The following is a 16,367-nucleotide window of genomic DNA, read 5'->3' on the forward strand; positions in this document are numbered from 1 at the left end:
AGAGCGTCCCCGGGTAGCGCCGGAAGCTTTCCTGCCTCCTCGCCGGTGATTAAAAACGGACAACGCGCGGGCGCTCGGCTCCGCACAAAGCCGTTTGTGTGCCGCGGGGACGGACAAAACGCGAGTTGTTCTTTAAATAGGGATGTTATTTACCAAACGAGGAGTGACTGGGCAAACACGCGGCCGCACCTGAATGAGCTCAGTTGGCGCGCGGGGCAAGTGTGCGGGCACTAGCCGCATTTGGCGCGGCCGCGTTGAATATGTCAGCTTTTACGTCAGCCTAAAAACACGTTTTGTGTGCTTCTGATGCTTGGGGGGACACAAAAAGCTAATCCTCAGGGGCGAAGGGGTCGAAGGGTGGGGGGAGGTTTGGGTCACATGATCGATCACTCATCAAGGGGGGGTTCTTTTTAACGCTTGCAAATGTGTGTGCGCGTGTGAGAGAAAGAGCTAGAAAGTACCTGTTTCTCAGCGTGTGTGCGGGCCTGCTCCTCGTGGGCCAGCACCAGCTCCCTCTCCGTTGTGATCTGAACACTTTCCCTCAGGGCTTCCTCCAGCTCCTCGATGCGCTCCTCCTTACAGCGCATGGAGTCCTGCAACACGCACATTTCTGCGATGATCACCATAAGGAAAATGAAAAATGGTGGCTGTCGCGCCGTGCCAGCAGTGTGATCGATGTATTCTCAACCATGGAAAGGTTGGACTTTATTTTGGCGGGTACGCCGCATTTGTAGGTTAAAATGTTTTCGAGTCCACGCCAGCGGAGTCATAAAACAAAAGTATGTACAACGAGTGTCCAAACCACCACGCAAAGCCTCGGGGCACGTTTTGAAATTGCAAAAGCCGAGCGTAGTCACTTTCAAATCGACTTGCTAGCACTTAAAAGTACCTCGCAAAACATGATAGCGTCTCACACAAACTGACAGGCAAAATCAGTTTGCGCGTAATCTGATTAAAGCGATTATCCCTCCACCCTGAGGAGTCTCTGGAATTCACAAATACCCCTCAAGGGTTTTTGAAAAATAAAAATTGATGATACAACGGTAATGTTGGACATCATCTGAGTCCCGGTCCAGATGCAACATGACTCGGGAGTCTAAGTATGCAGACTGAGATTGGCCTAATTTAATTAGACGTCTCTTATTGTACCGAATCAAATTTACGGTCCGAATTAGGCTCGGGTTTCACTCGCCGCCTGACTCCTGGTCAAAGTATGCCGCGGGACGGCTCCGAAATGAAACACACACACACACACACACACACGCGCATCGGTTACGGTTATTTGCCGAGTCCCTAAAGAAGGGCCCGGTCGTGAGGAGAGCGAGAATCGGCGCGGTCTGCGGAGTCACTAAAGTGCAAACTGTCATCTGCCTTTAATCAGAGAGGCCGCTAACAATTCCTGGAATAGGGGGGTGAGAGAGGTGACTGAGAGAGTTCAGGAAAATGAAGGACAGCGCAGTTCAAAATCCCGACTTCAATGCGGAGATGCTGTGGCTGTTGCAGGAAGCAAGCCCCATTTAAAAGCCACAACATTCAGCGCATAGTTATGCGCGGGCCCTTTGCGTTCTCTTGTCACCTCGTTCCGTGTCAATCATCTTCTCCGGATACCCGCCCGCGCGCACTCCCCGAGCTGCATCCAGTGTGTGCGTGTTGCCTGTCTGACATTGCCCAAGGCGGCTCGCTGTCACATTTTGACACGTTGCCGCTGTTGTGATGGCGCCAATATATTCAAGGTATATATGGCCAGTGGAGAGTGAAGAGGGGAGAAACTTTTTCCTCGCTTTCTCTCTTCCCTGCCCTCCCCCACTTCTTACCTTGATCTGTTGGGAGCTCTCGTTCATATTGTCCTCCCTTTTCTTGGCCTCCTCCAACAGCTGGGCGTTCTTGCTCTTCTCGATTTGCTCCTTGTGCTTCAGGTTGGCCACCTTCTTGGATTGATCCTTCATCTGCCTGCGTGCACAAAACAGCTGTCGAATTTTTTTTTTGATTGCACCGTCACTTATTGCAGCATTTGAATAAAAATGAATTTTGGGGGTTGCCAAAGTGGGCTGAGCTTGGTGAGCGATGTGGGGGTCAGTATATTAAGACTGGCTAACTGCTAGCCAGGCTGCGTGTTGAATGATTTGGAGTAAACTTTTTAAAAACTCATTCCTTGCCAATCTTCCCAGTTAACATGGATATTTGACTTCTAAAGCCGTCAACGGCAGTGAATGCGTTCTAAGTTGCGAGGGTAAAGTCGATATTGTCCGTAAGCAAGGAGCAGGCCTGAAGCCGTGTTTTACAAGTTGTGACCGTCTGTCAAGCCGTGAAGGTATCCAAATGTGATTGGGGGAATGAGTCACGGGGCGGGGTGACTGAAGATGGAGGGAAAAGTGAGAGAGCAAGAGAGCGAGGCAAAAGCGCACTTGGCGAGTTGACGACTGGGAAAACTAATGATTTGGAGTGATTTCCGTAATTGACGTCGACAACCAATACCATACACACGACTAAATTGTTGGTATGCCTCAATGGAATAAAAATGACATACTGGAAATGGACAGAATAGCTTGAAGGTCTTGAGATTTAATTGTAACCATCACCAATTCAAGTGCTGGATTATTCTAGCCAAAATTCAACCAGCTTGGAAAAACTGAATTTTTTTTTTTTTTTATTTCGCTCCCCCCTGAAGTCACCTTGTATGTATGTAAGACACCTGCTCAATTTATTCCAAAAAGCAGCACAACAGCTGGTCCGCTCACCAAGTAAACATTCTGCCGCATAATAATGCCTTCTTTGTCTGCAAAGGTATAGAAAGTCAACATTTGTACTTGTTTTTGCAACTAAAAAGATATTGAAAGACTTCGACTAGCTCTACACAATCTGAGGCTAATACCACAACCCCTCTAGGCCCAAAATAGTGCCAGGATCGGGAAGTGAAGTCAGTCAATGGCCAGACAACGCAACGTTCTGAATCATGAACTTCGGAAAGAAGACGAGACGGGAGGGGGGAAAAAAATTGGAGGCGAGCGATTCGTCATGGAGGCAGCGAGCCTGGTGGATGGAGAAAGGGTTTAATCCCCCTCGTCTAAGCTGACTGGAAGCCATTGCGCCTCTGTCACAAGCCTATCGGCTATCACACCAGCTTGTCGTGATCAGGACCTTTAATACCTTTTCCCCCCCTCACACGCACGCACGCACACACTTGCAGAGATCTTGGCGCTAATGCCAGGAAGGTTTAACAGCTTACAGCTAACCACGGCTCGGGATGAAGGATAAGAAACACAAAAGGTCTGGAAGCGAACACACGGAGGTGGGCGTCGGTCAACTCGGCGTTTTGTGCTGAGCAGCGCTGTTTTGTGGATTGTTTTCAAAAACAACGGGTACAGCGACTCATCTCGCAAATGTCTTCATAAGTCCTTTTTTTCACCCTGTAGAAAAATAGATTTCTCACTCCCACCATGGCGCTTGCCAGTAAGCTCTGCTGATGGGAATCCAACGTCATTCTGTAGGAACATTTCGAGGGCTCTGCCTGCTTTTGCATCTTGCAGAATTTCTTTTTTTCCAACTCTCAGATAACTGATATCATCTTTCTTATCCATCTCACCTGTCGCTGCATGACCTAAACGCGAGGCCTTCCGAAAGAGACGTAAAAGAAAAATGCTTAATGTGATCTGCAGCGCCTTCCCACTCCATGTATGTTTTCGGTGTTTTTCAGATTTTGTGAAATACCTTTTCAAGCCTTGTTTGTGCGTAACAGGTCATAAACAGGCAGGAATGTTCCTATTGGAGGATGTCCAGGAAGATCCCGCCTCCACCCCCCCCCCACTTCATGCAACATTTACTGCATGTACAGTCCGCTCAGGGTGTGTGTGTGTGTGTGCGCGCGCATGTGGAGTTGATTTTTCAGTCGGGCGACGTTCCCCCGTTGACCGACCACTCTGGTTTCATCTTGATATTGATCCCGCTAATCACTTGTTTTGCTCGCATCTCGTTTGTTTGCAGCTTGTAGATGATGTGCACGGGCGAGCCCCGCGCGTTCGACGGCACCTCGGCCCTCCTCTCGTTGGCTTTTTTTTTTTTTTTTTGCCCCCCTTTGCTCTTTGGTTCTATCAGCATCCACTTAGCGAAACGTGGACGACAGGCAACCGCAGCTGCCGTCAAACAATCGCCACATTTTTCCCCCCCAGATGTGCCCCTGCCAGACTCTTAAAACTTGATAATTTGACTCCCACGGGCCTATAAAACACGCCCAAACGCTGGACCTGAATCTACATATTTGTGTAATGTTGCCCTCTCATTATAAGCTTTTAGAATGCAAGGAATTTATGACCATGTACTCTTAGATTCCTCCTTAAGTAAGAGCCAACTTATATAGACTCCAAACACAAGCCGCTTTTGTATGGCATCCAGCCTCAGACCACACATGCAAATATTTCGAGAGAGCGCAGCTACACGTGTTCATTTATGCCCATCTAGCCTCACGCAAACACGGCGGCCCCCGTGGCGAACATACGATGTGAGGTGTTAACGTAAATATGAAATGTAAAATCTCGTTGACAGCGCTTTCAACTCGAGTATGCGTTGCAAAAACCTCAAAATTCCCAGATATATGACTAGCACGTGCGCACGTCTCCCAAAAACTTCCCAAATCTAAACTACATGAAAACTTTTCTACCTCCTTCATTAGTATGCGGCTGATATTCGGGGGCCCGCGTGAAGGTAATATTAATATTGCATTTGGAGACCTGCATAAATATTTGATCACAAATACGCCGAGGACTCATGTATGTTTACTGCACCCAGTTCACACAAAATTAACATCAAGGATTTCCTTTTAACCACTTGGAATTTTGCTTTTTCTTTTTGGAGGGAAAAAAATAAAAAAGAAAACAGAGAGCGAACCATAATAGCTTGCATTTGGATGTGTAAATAAGGTTAAAAAGGTAAAGGACAGAATGTAAGCAAGAATGTACAGTACACAATCACTCCGATAACCGTTTAATCCAGCGATCCGTTCGTGTACCACCAGAGGCAGCCTGCACGTCATTAGTGGCAGTCCTCACATGCTTAAAAAAAAAAAAAGAAAAGAAAAGAAAAATCATTGCCACTGGCAACAGAATCCAGTAGATGCAGGAGAAGGGGAGCTATGAGCTATTTTTATTTTTATTTTTTATTTTTTTAGAAAAATGCTACAGGGTCAAAAACTCAGAGAGTACCTCAAAGTCTCGGATCGTGCGAGTTCCAGCTCTTAGTGGTGCGTTTTTGTAAGGCTTAATCCGATGAGATAAAGTAGCTTTGAACATGCTGTTGGAGGGTTTTGTTACTCTTGGTCAAGACCAGAGCAGCTTCATGCTAAGTTACCATAACGGGCCTCTGCTTTCAAGCGCAGCTCGCCCAACACGTTTTTTGCTTATTTCTTCGAGACACAAAGGTCATATTGAATTTGCCAACTTCCGCTTGTTTCTCCGAGATTTCCTCTCAGTATTTTTTCCCCAGTGTGCCGTCAAAAGGTTTGAACTCCTTAGCGCCAGTCGTTCCCTTGGCCGTCTTCACTTTAGTTTTGGGCATTCGACTCGAAGTCTTAATGAGAAACTAGAAAAGGAAAAAGTTGCTTTGCTGGGTAAGCGACAGAAGAGTTGTTCTTTAAGCCCCCCCCCCCCCGCCTTTTTTTGTTTTTCATTTTTCTGCGCATGCTGCATCTCCTGTTTTGATGTGAGGAACTCCTCATCCTCTGCCAAAACGTCTGACATCAATGTTTCCGCGGCTCCCAAACAGAATTGTTTTGTTTCTTTGTTCCTGCGGTTGCTTTGAGGTCCTGCGTGACTTTTACTTAGCGCGGAGGTGCCGCACGGAGGATTTGTGGGCTATCGGGCTGACTCGAGCGCACGCTCGCTCTCTCTTGCACTCTCGCATTAATTGCACGGATGCCGAGAGAACAGCTTTTACAACGACGTTGGGAAAAATGAGTATTATTATGCCTGTTCTTTTGTACCTCAGTAGTTTCTAACTTCCGTTGCAATGGTTTACTTAATGGGTCATGTTGGTCATTATGGTACTTGGAGAGTATTTCGCTCCTTGGTGTTAAAAGTTTGAGAACGTCACATAGATGAGTGCAAGGTGCAACATTTTTTGACACGTTAAGGAAAAATCCAAATATCCTTTATCCGCACTTAAGACAACAATCCACCGGTTCTTAATTGGCCTCTTATCGGCAAATCAAAGTTGGACGAAAATCGTTGAAGCGGCGTCCTTTAGTGGTGGCAATTAAGCATCCACGTTAACGATCGTGTACGATTAAAGTTTGAGCATGAGCAGCATGGTAGAGCGGGATGAGCGTTTCCTCCTCGAGGGAGACAGCGAGGCAACAGACAAAAGCGAGAAGTCGTCAAAGTCAAAAGCCCCGCCAAGACGGCGAAACATGACGTGAATGATTAAAAAGCGCAATTGATGACAAGAGCGAGGACAAGAGAAGATGGGGAGGGGGGGGGGGAGAAGGCATGCCGTGTACTAACCTCGAGGCAAGACTTGGCAGGGGCGGCGTCGGAGATGAGAAGAAAGCGGGAGAGGGGAGAAAAGGTGAGACAGGAAAGTCAGCGCCAGGTGAGATCAGAAAAGTCGAACGACAGATGTGAGCGGAGTGACAGCGAGACAGGTGCACAGACATTTTGCAGGCAGGAGCAGACGAACGGCGAAGGATGCGGACGGACAAACTTTGGAGCGCCGCGTCGGAGGTCCGCTCACCTCCAGCTCGACCTTCAAACATTTCGCGGGACGGGTGCCAGGGAAAGGCCGCGCAAAACTCCCGAAAAGCCCGGCGTAAGATGGGAGTGTCTTCACAACGCGTTAGTTCTTCTTCGATAGTTCGCCTCTCCCTAACAACTTTGTGGAATTGTGAGGATTTAGGCGTTGGTAAGAGAGCTCATTGTGTTTTGACTCGCTCAGCGTCAAGGGTGCCTCCACTTGAGCCCCGCTGACACAATTTGTTCATTAGAAACTCCTCAAAATGACCTCCCGGCATCTTTTTTTTTTTCTATTCTTTCAACGTCTCCATACAGTGCTCTCCATATTGCACTTCTTTCCTTCCTCCCTGTCGCCGCCGCTGCCGCCTCTCTTTTGTTTTCCACTCGGCTGTCCAAATCCCTTATTTTGGCCATCATGGCAGATTTTTCAGCTCCATTTCCCCCCAGTGTGAAGTCACTCAGTCCGCTCCAATTACCATCCTAGTTACTGAAATAAATAGCTCGGCACCGTATTATACAGCTGGATTTACACACGTAGGAGGGTTGACGATGGCTGGCCTCGTTGAACCCGTGCGCGAGCTTTGCGTGGTCGGCGTCGCCGCTGGCGCTGCTCGGTCGTACAGCAGGCTAGCTAGTGGAAAGGTTCCACCTGGGTGACGTCAGTCAGAAAACAACCGATGTCGGAGGGTCATCCGTTACATTTCATCCCGCATTAAGACATTTCCTGCTCGCCCTGTTAGAGATTGAAACACGCTGTACGGAAGGAACTTTTTCCAACATTTCTCAATGGCGAATTCGCCGCGAATGCACCGAATCGGCGTACGATTCGGTGCCGATTCAACTTAGGACCGTTTGCCGTTGCTCTACATTCCACTGAGCGTCATCCCAGTTTGCGTCTGCGACCGCGTTCAGGCAAAATAAATCATTAAACACACACAGCCAAGCCCCAACTAATTGGATGTCGGTGGCTGCTAAATTATAAATAGCAGCGTTTTTTTTTTTTTTTTTTTTTTGTACGTTTTATTTTTTCCAGTCGGCCAGACGTGGACACTTTGAAACGAACGTCCCCGGAATCATTAACAGTCATTAGTTTTACTGCCCTCAAAAAGACATGGAAAGAGCGGGGAAGGTTGCACTGGGACCTAACGACCAAGTCAGGACAGAGATGATGAAAAAGACGCCTGGCCTTTGAATAAACACACTTTTCCTATTTCGGTGCAATGTTTTGAAGCCATATTAAAAGAGGCTGTCGGTGTTACGCAACGCAAAGACACTCAGTACTATTGCCAAAGCTCAGTGGGTACAGTTAATAAGGTGGACACAAAGTCACACAGATGTTAGAAATCATTCCTGTTATTGTCAAGAAAAAATAAAAAAAAAAGTAGTTGGTAGTTAGTAGTTGTGCAAGTCAAGCGTCCCGAACTTGGAAGTGTGAAAGCAGACACACTAAATGAAAGAGTTGCATCAGTGACGGGCGAGAAGAAAGAGCGGCAGGCCGCACGGCACCGACGTTTGGGAGCAAACGAGGCTGTCAGGCCGGGCTTCACAACTCGTGCTGACGCCTCACGTGTGGCGCGATAACGTTCCTCCTGTGGGGGGAACGCTCGCAACATTTAAAATTGGAGAAACTTGGCGGATTTGGGTGCGACGCCGCAGCTCCAACGGAGATCGTTAGTGAGTTCAGCGGCGTCCCATGTGGAAAGAATGCGGCCGTTCGTCTCCCTTCTTTCATTTATATTATTTCAAATGCATCCAATGAATCCGATTCATGCTGTTGACCAGACAGGAAGGATGGGAGTCAACTTTTTCCACATGGGAGGGGACGCTGGCATATCCCGACCTCTGACAGGCAAAGTGAGTAGTGTTTATTTATTTTATTTTTTCCCCCTCGTGCAACTTTTCGATCGATTGACAGGGCTTCCGGCCACTCACGTGCCCAGGTATTCCCACACCAGCCCCCCCATTGGCTGCTGAGAGGCAGACGGGGGAGGGGCCTGCTTTGGCTGCTGCTGAGAACGCCTCGGAGGAGACGCAGAGGGCTTTCTGCCGCGTGTGACGGACGCAGACAGAAACGCACAATATGCGGACACACACACACACACGAATGAGGTTCGATGGTGCAAACAGGAGGAAAAGGGCCGATGACAGATGCAATAAAGCCCACCCCAAAAAAAAAATGAATGGGGGAAGAAAGAGGAGCAGAAGGTGAGAAGAAGCATAATTGAATGAATTAGCAAAAAAAAAAAAGGAAGGTTGTTATTGAATTCAGCAGCTAGAGAGTAAAGGAAAGTGGGAAACAAACTGGGATCTCTTCTTATATTAAATACTGATTTAAATCAGAAAAGACTGGAATTTGATTTGCCCATTTTATTTCCCTCCATTTCTTTCAAGTGGTGATTTGCTTTCTTCTAACGTTGCGCCCTCCCTCGCTCACCTCTCCAGCTCGTGGATCTTTTTCTCCTTGTCGTTCTTCTCGTTCTCCATCTCCCTGAGGATCTCGAGGAGCCGCTCCACCTCGGCCTGAGCCTTGCCAGCGTCTTCCTTGTGACGGCTCACTTCCTGCTCCAGGCCGGCGATGCGCTCCGAGAGTTTGGCGCTGGCCGCGGACTCCGCCGCCGCGCTCTGGGCCTGCGACCGAAAACAATTAAGAGAAAATAAATGGGGTGGTGAGCAGAAACTATTGGGGGGGGAAAAAAAAAATAAGTTCAGTGAGTTCAGACAGACAGGGAATGAGCCAAGAACAACATTTGTGTTGGGGGCCACTTGTATACAGGTTTAACGAGGCAGAAAAAAACAATTGCTCGCACTTGGGTACATGAAAATGATGCATTGTCCTAAGCGAATAACATTCAATTAAGATTCTTCACACTATTACAGACCGCAAAAAAATCATCTAGGAATATTGATTTGATCAAAAAAAAAAAAGAATTGCAATCCTTTCAACAACGCAGGTGAAGTGCACATGCACAGACTGACAACGAGGGCACAGGAGAAGACGTCTTTTCGGGGTGTATGGATAGCTACTGCGCTAACTGCAGGCCGCAATTGTGCCAAATAACTGCTGATCTGAACAATAAGAGTGGAGAAAGGGCAAGTCATGCCATTGCCTCCATAATTAAGTACAACGCAGCTCTCAATCCTTGCATATTTTCTGCAAATGCCATAGAAAAATAGTCCGAGGTATTGGAAACAAATCTCCTGAACTTCATTTGGCGCTTCACGGAATGGTAAGATTTCAAAGATATGTTCGACTATAAACCACAGTAGTTGCATTGTCTTTCCGCACCTCTTCTCTGCCAAAAAGAAGACCCCCACTCCTCAAAAAAAAAAGAAAAATAACCACAAGTTATAACAGCTGTGAGTGTTACTCAGAAGCAAATGTTGCTCTTGGGACACATTTGTGTATGTATATGCACGCGCGCGTGTGTGTGTGTGTGTGTGTGTGCCCACAAATTATAAAGCCTATTAGTTTTGGAAGCATGCAAGCGCTTTTACGGGTCTTTATGTGGAGAGTAAATGTTTGGGAGTCTGACAGTATAATGGGCAGATGTGTGTGAAAGAGAAGACAAATAAGAAAAAAAAAGAGAGAGTGAAAGACACAACACGCAGTCACACGCGCAGTGTCAATCAAAACCAACACACACACAATTTGGAAGTCTGCCTTCCTTCTCCACTAAAGCAAAAAGACAAATGTTGGACGGGAGAAACACCAGAGACGCCATCCATCGCGTACAGCACACGCGGACCTTCTTCAGCTGGTTCTCCAGTTTGAGGCACTCCTCCTTCTTCTGCTCCAGACCGATCTCCAGGCTCTTTAGCCGGTTGTCTTTCTTCAGAGCCGAGGAGGCCAGAGAGGACGCCTTCTCCTTCAGGTCCAAAACCGACGCCTGGGAGGGGAAAAGGGAAAGAAAGGGGAAAAAAAAAGGGAAGGAAATGACCAAATAATTCCGGATAATTACACGTTACAGCAAATGACAACGGCGACAGATGATCCATCATTCGCTTTCAGAAGGGGCAACGTGTTTAGGATTTGAATTCCGCTGTGAATCACCTTTCAACCTCCTTGCCTTGACCTCTTTTTTCCACAAGAACCCGGTCCTGCATCAGAGTCGTAATTGTGGGGGAAAATCAAAACCCCAATCAAAATAAACCGGTATTTTTATCCTTTGAGGTATTCCTTCCCATGTCAAGAGTGTGACTCATCATCACCCCGCTTTTCAGAACTTTTTTTCCCATGACCCGACTACCCCCCCGCCCCCACATCTCACTCTCCCCGCTCGCTCTTTCCATGCGTGCAGTCCATCTCCTTTTTCCTCCCCCTTTTCGGTCTTTGCAGCCATGATAGCGACGCATCCCGCGCACGGGAGAGGGAGGCACCGAGACGTATAATTTTACACTCGAGCGACTCCACTAAAACCCCGAGCGGGGATGATCGTGTTTGGTCAGAGAATACTTGCTGCTTTACTCTCATTACACAGTATTTAGGTATGTCGCTGTTGTCGGGCAAACCCCACACGGGCAGTTCGGAATGCTTATTTTCTCCAGTGTATATCTGGAAATGATACAACTATACATTAACAGCTTTTATGAGCCCTCAACATACTAAAAGTAACCACAAACTACAGCACGGGCCAGAGAAGGTGAAATTACCCCCCCACACACACACTTTTATTTTTATAACAATAACGCGTGCATTTGAGCGTCTTGTTTGGGTGGAGTTCCACTTTTAAAAGAAGGTTATGATTATAACTCGTCAACACGTCTTTCTTAAGGTGCAATAAAGCGCGGTACGAATTTACGGATTTAATTGCGTTGCTGCCATTCCTGTAAGACGGGGGGTGCCCCAAGATCTACTTCTCAAGCAATCGACGGGGAGGGTGTGTGATGTGTTTTTTTTTTTTTTTTTAAGAATGACTAATGATGAAATAGAATGACCAAGTCAAATAGATCTACCAACTACATAAATGCAAAACACATTTATTTTAAAAATGTATTGAGGATTCTTTATGTGTGTGCCTTGCGTAACCGCATGAGCCAATATTGCACAACACAACACAACGTAATTTTTTTTGTAACCATCTGAATTCACGTTGATGATCACCACACACCACTCAAATGAAAATGCACACCTGGGCTGTGTCACTCATGTCAGTGGATTCGTCCAACCGCAGTGAGAAACACTCAAAATCTGCGATGTTCTTCCACACATCAGCCACGGCTTCACAGCGCTTTGCAACTGTACTCCTTTTACAGCTGCACTGATTTTATTGAAGATCATATTTCCGCCTTATTCTTAAAAGATCGCAACAACGAGTCAGCTGTGCCTCTTTTACGTGTGATGCGACCAACCCGGAAACGATGGCGACGGCTTTCGCTGTTGAACTAATATTGTGTGAAAAGTGACTGCTCTGGGGCCAGTTGGGATTTTAGTTGATTCACTTTTCTCATTCTCAGCTGGCTTTTCGGTGGAATGTCGGTGTCGTATTTTCCATGAACAGTTCGAAAACGCCGTTCCACATTTCACGACATTGGCGGAAGAGGCAAACGCACTTTGAAAATGACATCGCAAAAAAAAAAAAAACTCCGCCTCCCATTGAGTATGAAAGTGATACATTTTTGTCTTCTTTACCGCAGCATCCATACTGTTAAGATTTCTTAAGCGAGAGCTTAAAATGGGGCGTGGGGGGGACTCGCTGACTAGGGTGTTTTCCTGTACTGTCGTTGTTTGCACATGCTTGGTGAGCTAAATTTAAAAATATATATATTATAAATAAATAATAAATACATTTTTCTCTTTTTTCCTCGGCACGCCGTCGCGATTCATCCGTTGTGACTGAATCTTTCTGGACCCAGATGACACCTCGAGATGGACGAGCCTCGGCCGAGGTGGCTTTCCTTTAAATTCAGCTTGCGCATTAGCGGCGAGTGCTAGCTTCATTAAGAATGCAAGAAATCGCCCGGTCACTCCTCGCCACACTTTCTTTTCCACCCGCAGACTTGCGCTTTGCGCAAAGGTCAAGAGAAGGTGCGCTTTCCACCGGCTGCGGGTCTTATATTATGTTGTCAAGGGGACGTGACTGTTTTATCATTGCGGTCCTTCAGCACAAGGACCTTGGCAGGATAGGGGATCTGTTCTACGGAGATAGATCAGTCAGGTTCTCCTTGACAGGGAAGGGGAGGCTGGAGAATGTGTGTGTCTGGCTCACAGCTTCTATATTGACGTATGTGTGTGTGTGTGTATCTGTACCTCACGGTCCGCAAGGTCAGCCTGCATCTGGGAAACTTTCTCCCGCAGCTCCTTCAGCTCCTTCTTGGTGGACTCCACCTCGTCTCCCTTTTCCCTTTCCTCTTTCTCCCGCTGTTCTTTCAATCGCTCAATGATGCGTTCCTGGAGAGAGGGAGGGGGGGTTGCGGGGGGTGGAGGATGACAGATGGAAACAACGAAGTACCAAAAAAAAAAAAAAGTCATCCACCTTGAATGCAGATTGAATTTCCACACTCATAACAGTTGCGTTAAACTTTATATGCATGGCGGCTGCGGCATGATAAACAGCCAAGCATGATTTTCGACACATAATACGTTCTGGCGCCGCATTTTATATCAACTGAATGACTATGGGCCCTGGCCGTGCTCGGCCCGAGAGAGTGAACCGGAGGTCACAATCAAGACGCGACAAGAACGTTAGTGTTTGTCTGACATAAGGGGGAAGATCGAGTGAAAAAGAAAGCAAGACAGACACCCAATGCAATAAAAATGAGGAGTGGGGAGGGGGGCAGGGGGGAGCTTGGGAAAGTAGGAAACGACAGTCACCTCCGCCTGCCAATACACACAAAGCCTTGAGTATTAGTGACTAAACAATTAATAGGCGTGCTTCCTGTATATGTGTGTCCTAACGGTGGTGTGAGGGGTCTCGAGCTGAACAAAAGGGACTTTATGCTTCCCATTATGGAGCTCTGCTTCTGTGCACGTAGCTAGCGGTATTCTTTTCTGGACACATGCCGTGAATGTGATTATCCGTTCCCTTCCCGGGGTCCCCCAGCGCGGGTGGTCGGACGGTGGGACGTCCGCCGTCGCGTACCTTCTCGGACAAAGCCTCCTCCAGCGTTCCCAGAGCAGTGTCGGTGTTGGACGTGTCGGTCTGCAGGGACTTGACTCTGCCTTTGAGGCCGCTCAGCTGCTTGTCTTTGTCCTTCAGCTGATCCTGGAGGTTCTCGATCTGCACGGAGACGAAGAACGTACGGAATTCAGATTTGCTGTGTGAGGGAACGTGTCGAAAAAAAAAAAAAAACCGCAGGGGACAAAAGTATTGGCAAAATGGCCGTTGCGCATACGGGAAATGAAAATGGAAGAGAACTTGTGGCCTGGGTCCCAAAGGTGTTTGGCAACTGAAGTTCTCACGCACCAAAATCATCCAAGCGTGCGTTTGTGGACTTGGGGCCTTCCCAAACTGTTCCCATAAAGTTGGAAACACATAATTCCCCAAAATGTCTTTTCAGTCCCAACTAAGGGGTCGATAACATATTAATATATTAAAAGGCAGGGCATCACCCGCGTTTAATTTAAAACCGCATTGAAAATGTCGTTGACCTCATTAATGAATCAACTTCGACTCCACTTTTACAGTCGACTCCCCCAAAAAATCCTCAAGTTCTATTTAAGAAGTTCATCTGAACACTTTTGTCCATACACAACGTTTAATTACCAGCTTCATCGCGTTCTATCTCCCACCGTCCCTTCTATCCCTCTCCCAACTGTTCCCTCCTAAACTCATCTGGGAAAGGATTAACAGTCTGCGAAAAGACAAATCCAGGAAAACACACACACACAACTGAAGAACCGACAAGCAAATGTACACCATGTGTAAGAAAGGAAGATATGAGCTTTAGTGCAGTTGTCGGGGAAAAAAAAAAATGATGAGACAAAAGGTTGAGCATCACGAGGAACCCCCCCTCCCCACCCCTCCACCCCTGACAAATTTAATGGAAGAAGACGAGGAAATGTGCGGATGTAAAGCAGTGGTGAAAATTGAAATAAAACTCGAGCCCCTCCTATTTTCCGTTTCTTTATGGTCCTTTCAAGACGTGAAAATTGATGTCATGAAGTTAGCGAGGGGGGGGGGGTACTCCCACGTACATGGTGTGTGTTGTGTGTGTGCAGTCAAACATCTCCGGCACCTCATTAATCAACTGTTCACTTGACAGCTTGACTGACAGTTCGCTCTCCTCGTACGCACACACACACACACACACACGCTTGACATTGAAAAGCCGCAAGTCTTTGATCCCTCCTGCACTTCTTGAAACTGACAAGTGCTGGATGGGTAGCACACAGACGCGCGCAAAATCGGCGCTGCGCTACCCGATTTTTCCTTTGCTGCAAGTACACGGCAATATTCGCCGCACGAAGCAATATTAACGGACGCAAATCTCGGAAGCAGGCGACAATGGGCGCGATCCGCCCACACAGACAGTCGACTGTATTCTATCTGAAGGCGACAGAGGTCATCTTTTATTGAGCAGGGGCAGCTGATTAGTATTCATCCTCATTTCAAACACACCCCTCGCGCTCTCTCTCCTCCCCTCTGTCTTGCTTCAGAGCTGTCAGCGTGATTGGTAATTATGTCCTTCGTGAACTCCCATCTGTTTATGGGAGACTTTCAAAGAATGCACCACCAGACTAATGACGGCGCACGTGCCTTCCATTTCTTACATGGACATATACTGCGTCCCTGCGGTTCGCCAACTATTTAGTAAGACAGCTTTTTTCTATTAAACAGCAGTTCATCTTGTGACCCTGGGACTTTTGCAGTTTTCCACTACCTTGTATTAGAGCGCCATCTAACGTTTGCGGTTTAAAATTGCAACCAAAATCTATCGATCCTTTCAATTGGTTGAAGTTCATGAAACAAACACCGGCTTCACAACAGAACACTAATTTACAGTACCCAAAAAAAAAAAAAAAAAAAAAAAAGATGCACAAAAATCCAGTGTTCTGCAAGCAAAGATAAGTACCATGAACTATAAAACAGCAAATATGTAAATGATTTCATTTTTAATGTAGTTGGTTTCCCTGTAGTATAAGTAGGATTGTTACCTGCTTGGTTAGTCCTGTGCTATCATTTTGTCTTCACCGTGAGCAAGTTTAGTTTATTATTTAGTGAGTACTCTCACTCTTTTGGCAATGAGAGCAATTGCTTACGTATATATTAACGTGTCAGCATTATTTAGAGATGAAAGTGGACTTTTGTGAAAATTCCTGAAAACACAAATATGCGAGCACTAGAGGCGTTACTGTTACTAGTGTTAGTGCCTCAGCACAACGAACTCAAACGCATGTTCGTTCAATGTTGTCAACTCATATCCGGATTAATTTTAGGCAATTTTTCCTCAATTTTCCGGAGCAATTTCCATGAAAATTGAAAAATCCGAAAATCCGGGAAAATACGGAGGACTTTCATCACTGATTATTAAACTGTGCAGACACATGCAAAAGACTCATTTTTGACCAAGTGTCAGCACTGAGATTCACATTGACTCCACTCCACGTGAATTTGGAGGATGGCTCCACCAGGGGGTGCAAATCCCTCATAAAATTGCCAATGTTTCACAGGTTATGTCTTTAAGCAATATTCTTTTTTTTGCTGTTGA

The 16,367-nt window shown here is 46.7% G+C and overlaps 1 protein-coding gene across 3 annotated transcripts in view; it reads right to left on the reverse strand.

Annotated features, from left to right (window-relative positions):
- LOC133493432 (ELKS/Rab6-interacting/CAST family member 1-like) overlaps positions 1-16,367 on the reverse strand; it is a 68,809-nt gene that overhangs the window by 32,459 nt on the left and 19,983 nt on the right. For all 3 annotated transcript variants that reach the window (XM_061806783.1, XM_061806785.1, XM_061806784.1), the window contains 6 exons: positions 13,799-13,936; positions 12,967-13,107; positions 10,466-10,606; positions 9,154-9,347; positions 1,815-1,950; positions 462-593 (listed from right to left, as the gene is read on the reverse strand). In XM_061806783.1, coding sequence (XP_061662767.1) covers positions 462-593; positions 1,815-1,950; positions 9,154-9,347; positions 10,466-10,606; positions 12,967-13,107; positions 13,799-13,936 — 882 coding nt within the window. The remainder of the gene's footprint in view (positions 1-461; positions 594-1,814; positions 1,951-9,153; positions 9,348-10,465; positions 10,607-12,966; positions 13,108-13,798; positions 13,937-16,367) is intronic.

This window comes from Syngnathoides biaculeatus, chromosome 20 (assembly GCF_019802595.1).
Source record: "Syngnathoides biaculeatus isolate LvHL_M chromosome 20, ASM1980259v1, whole genome shotgun sequence".
Lineage (NCBI taxonomy): Eukaryota > Metazoa > Chordata > Actinopteri > Syngnathiformes > Syngnathidae > Syngnathoides > Syngnathoides biaculeatus.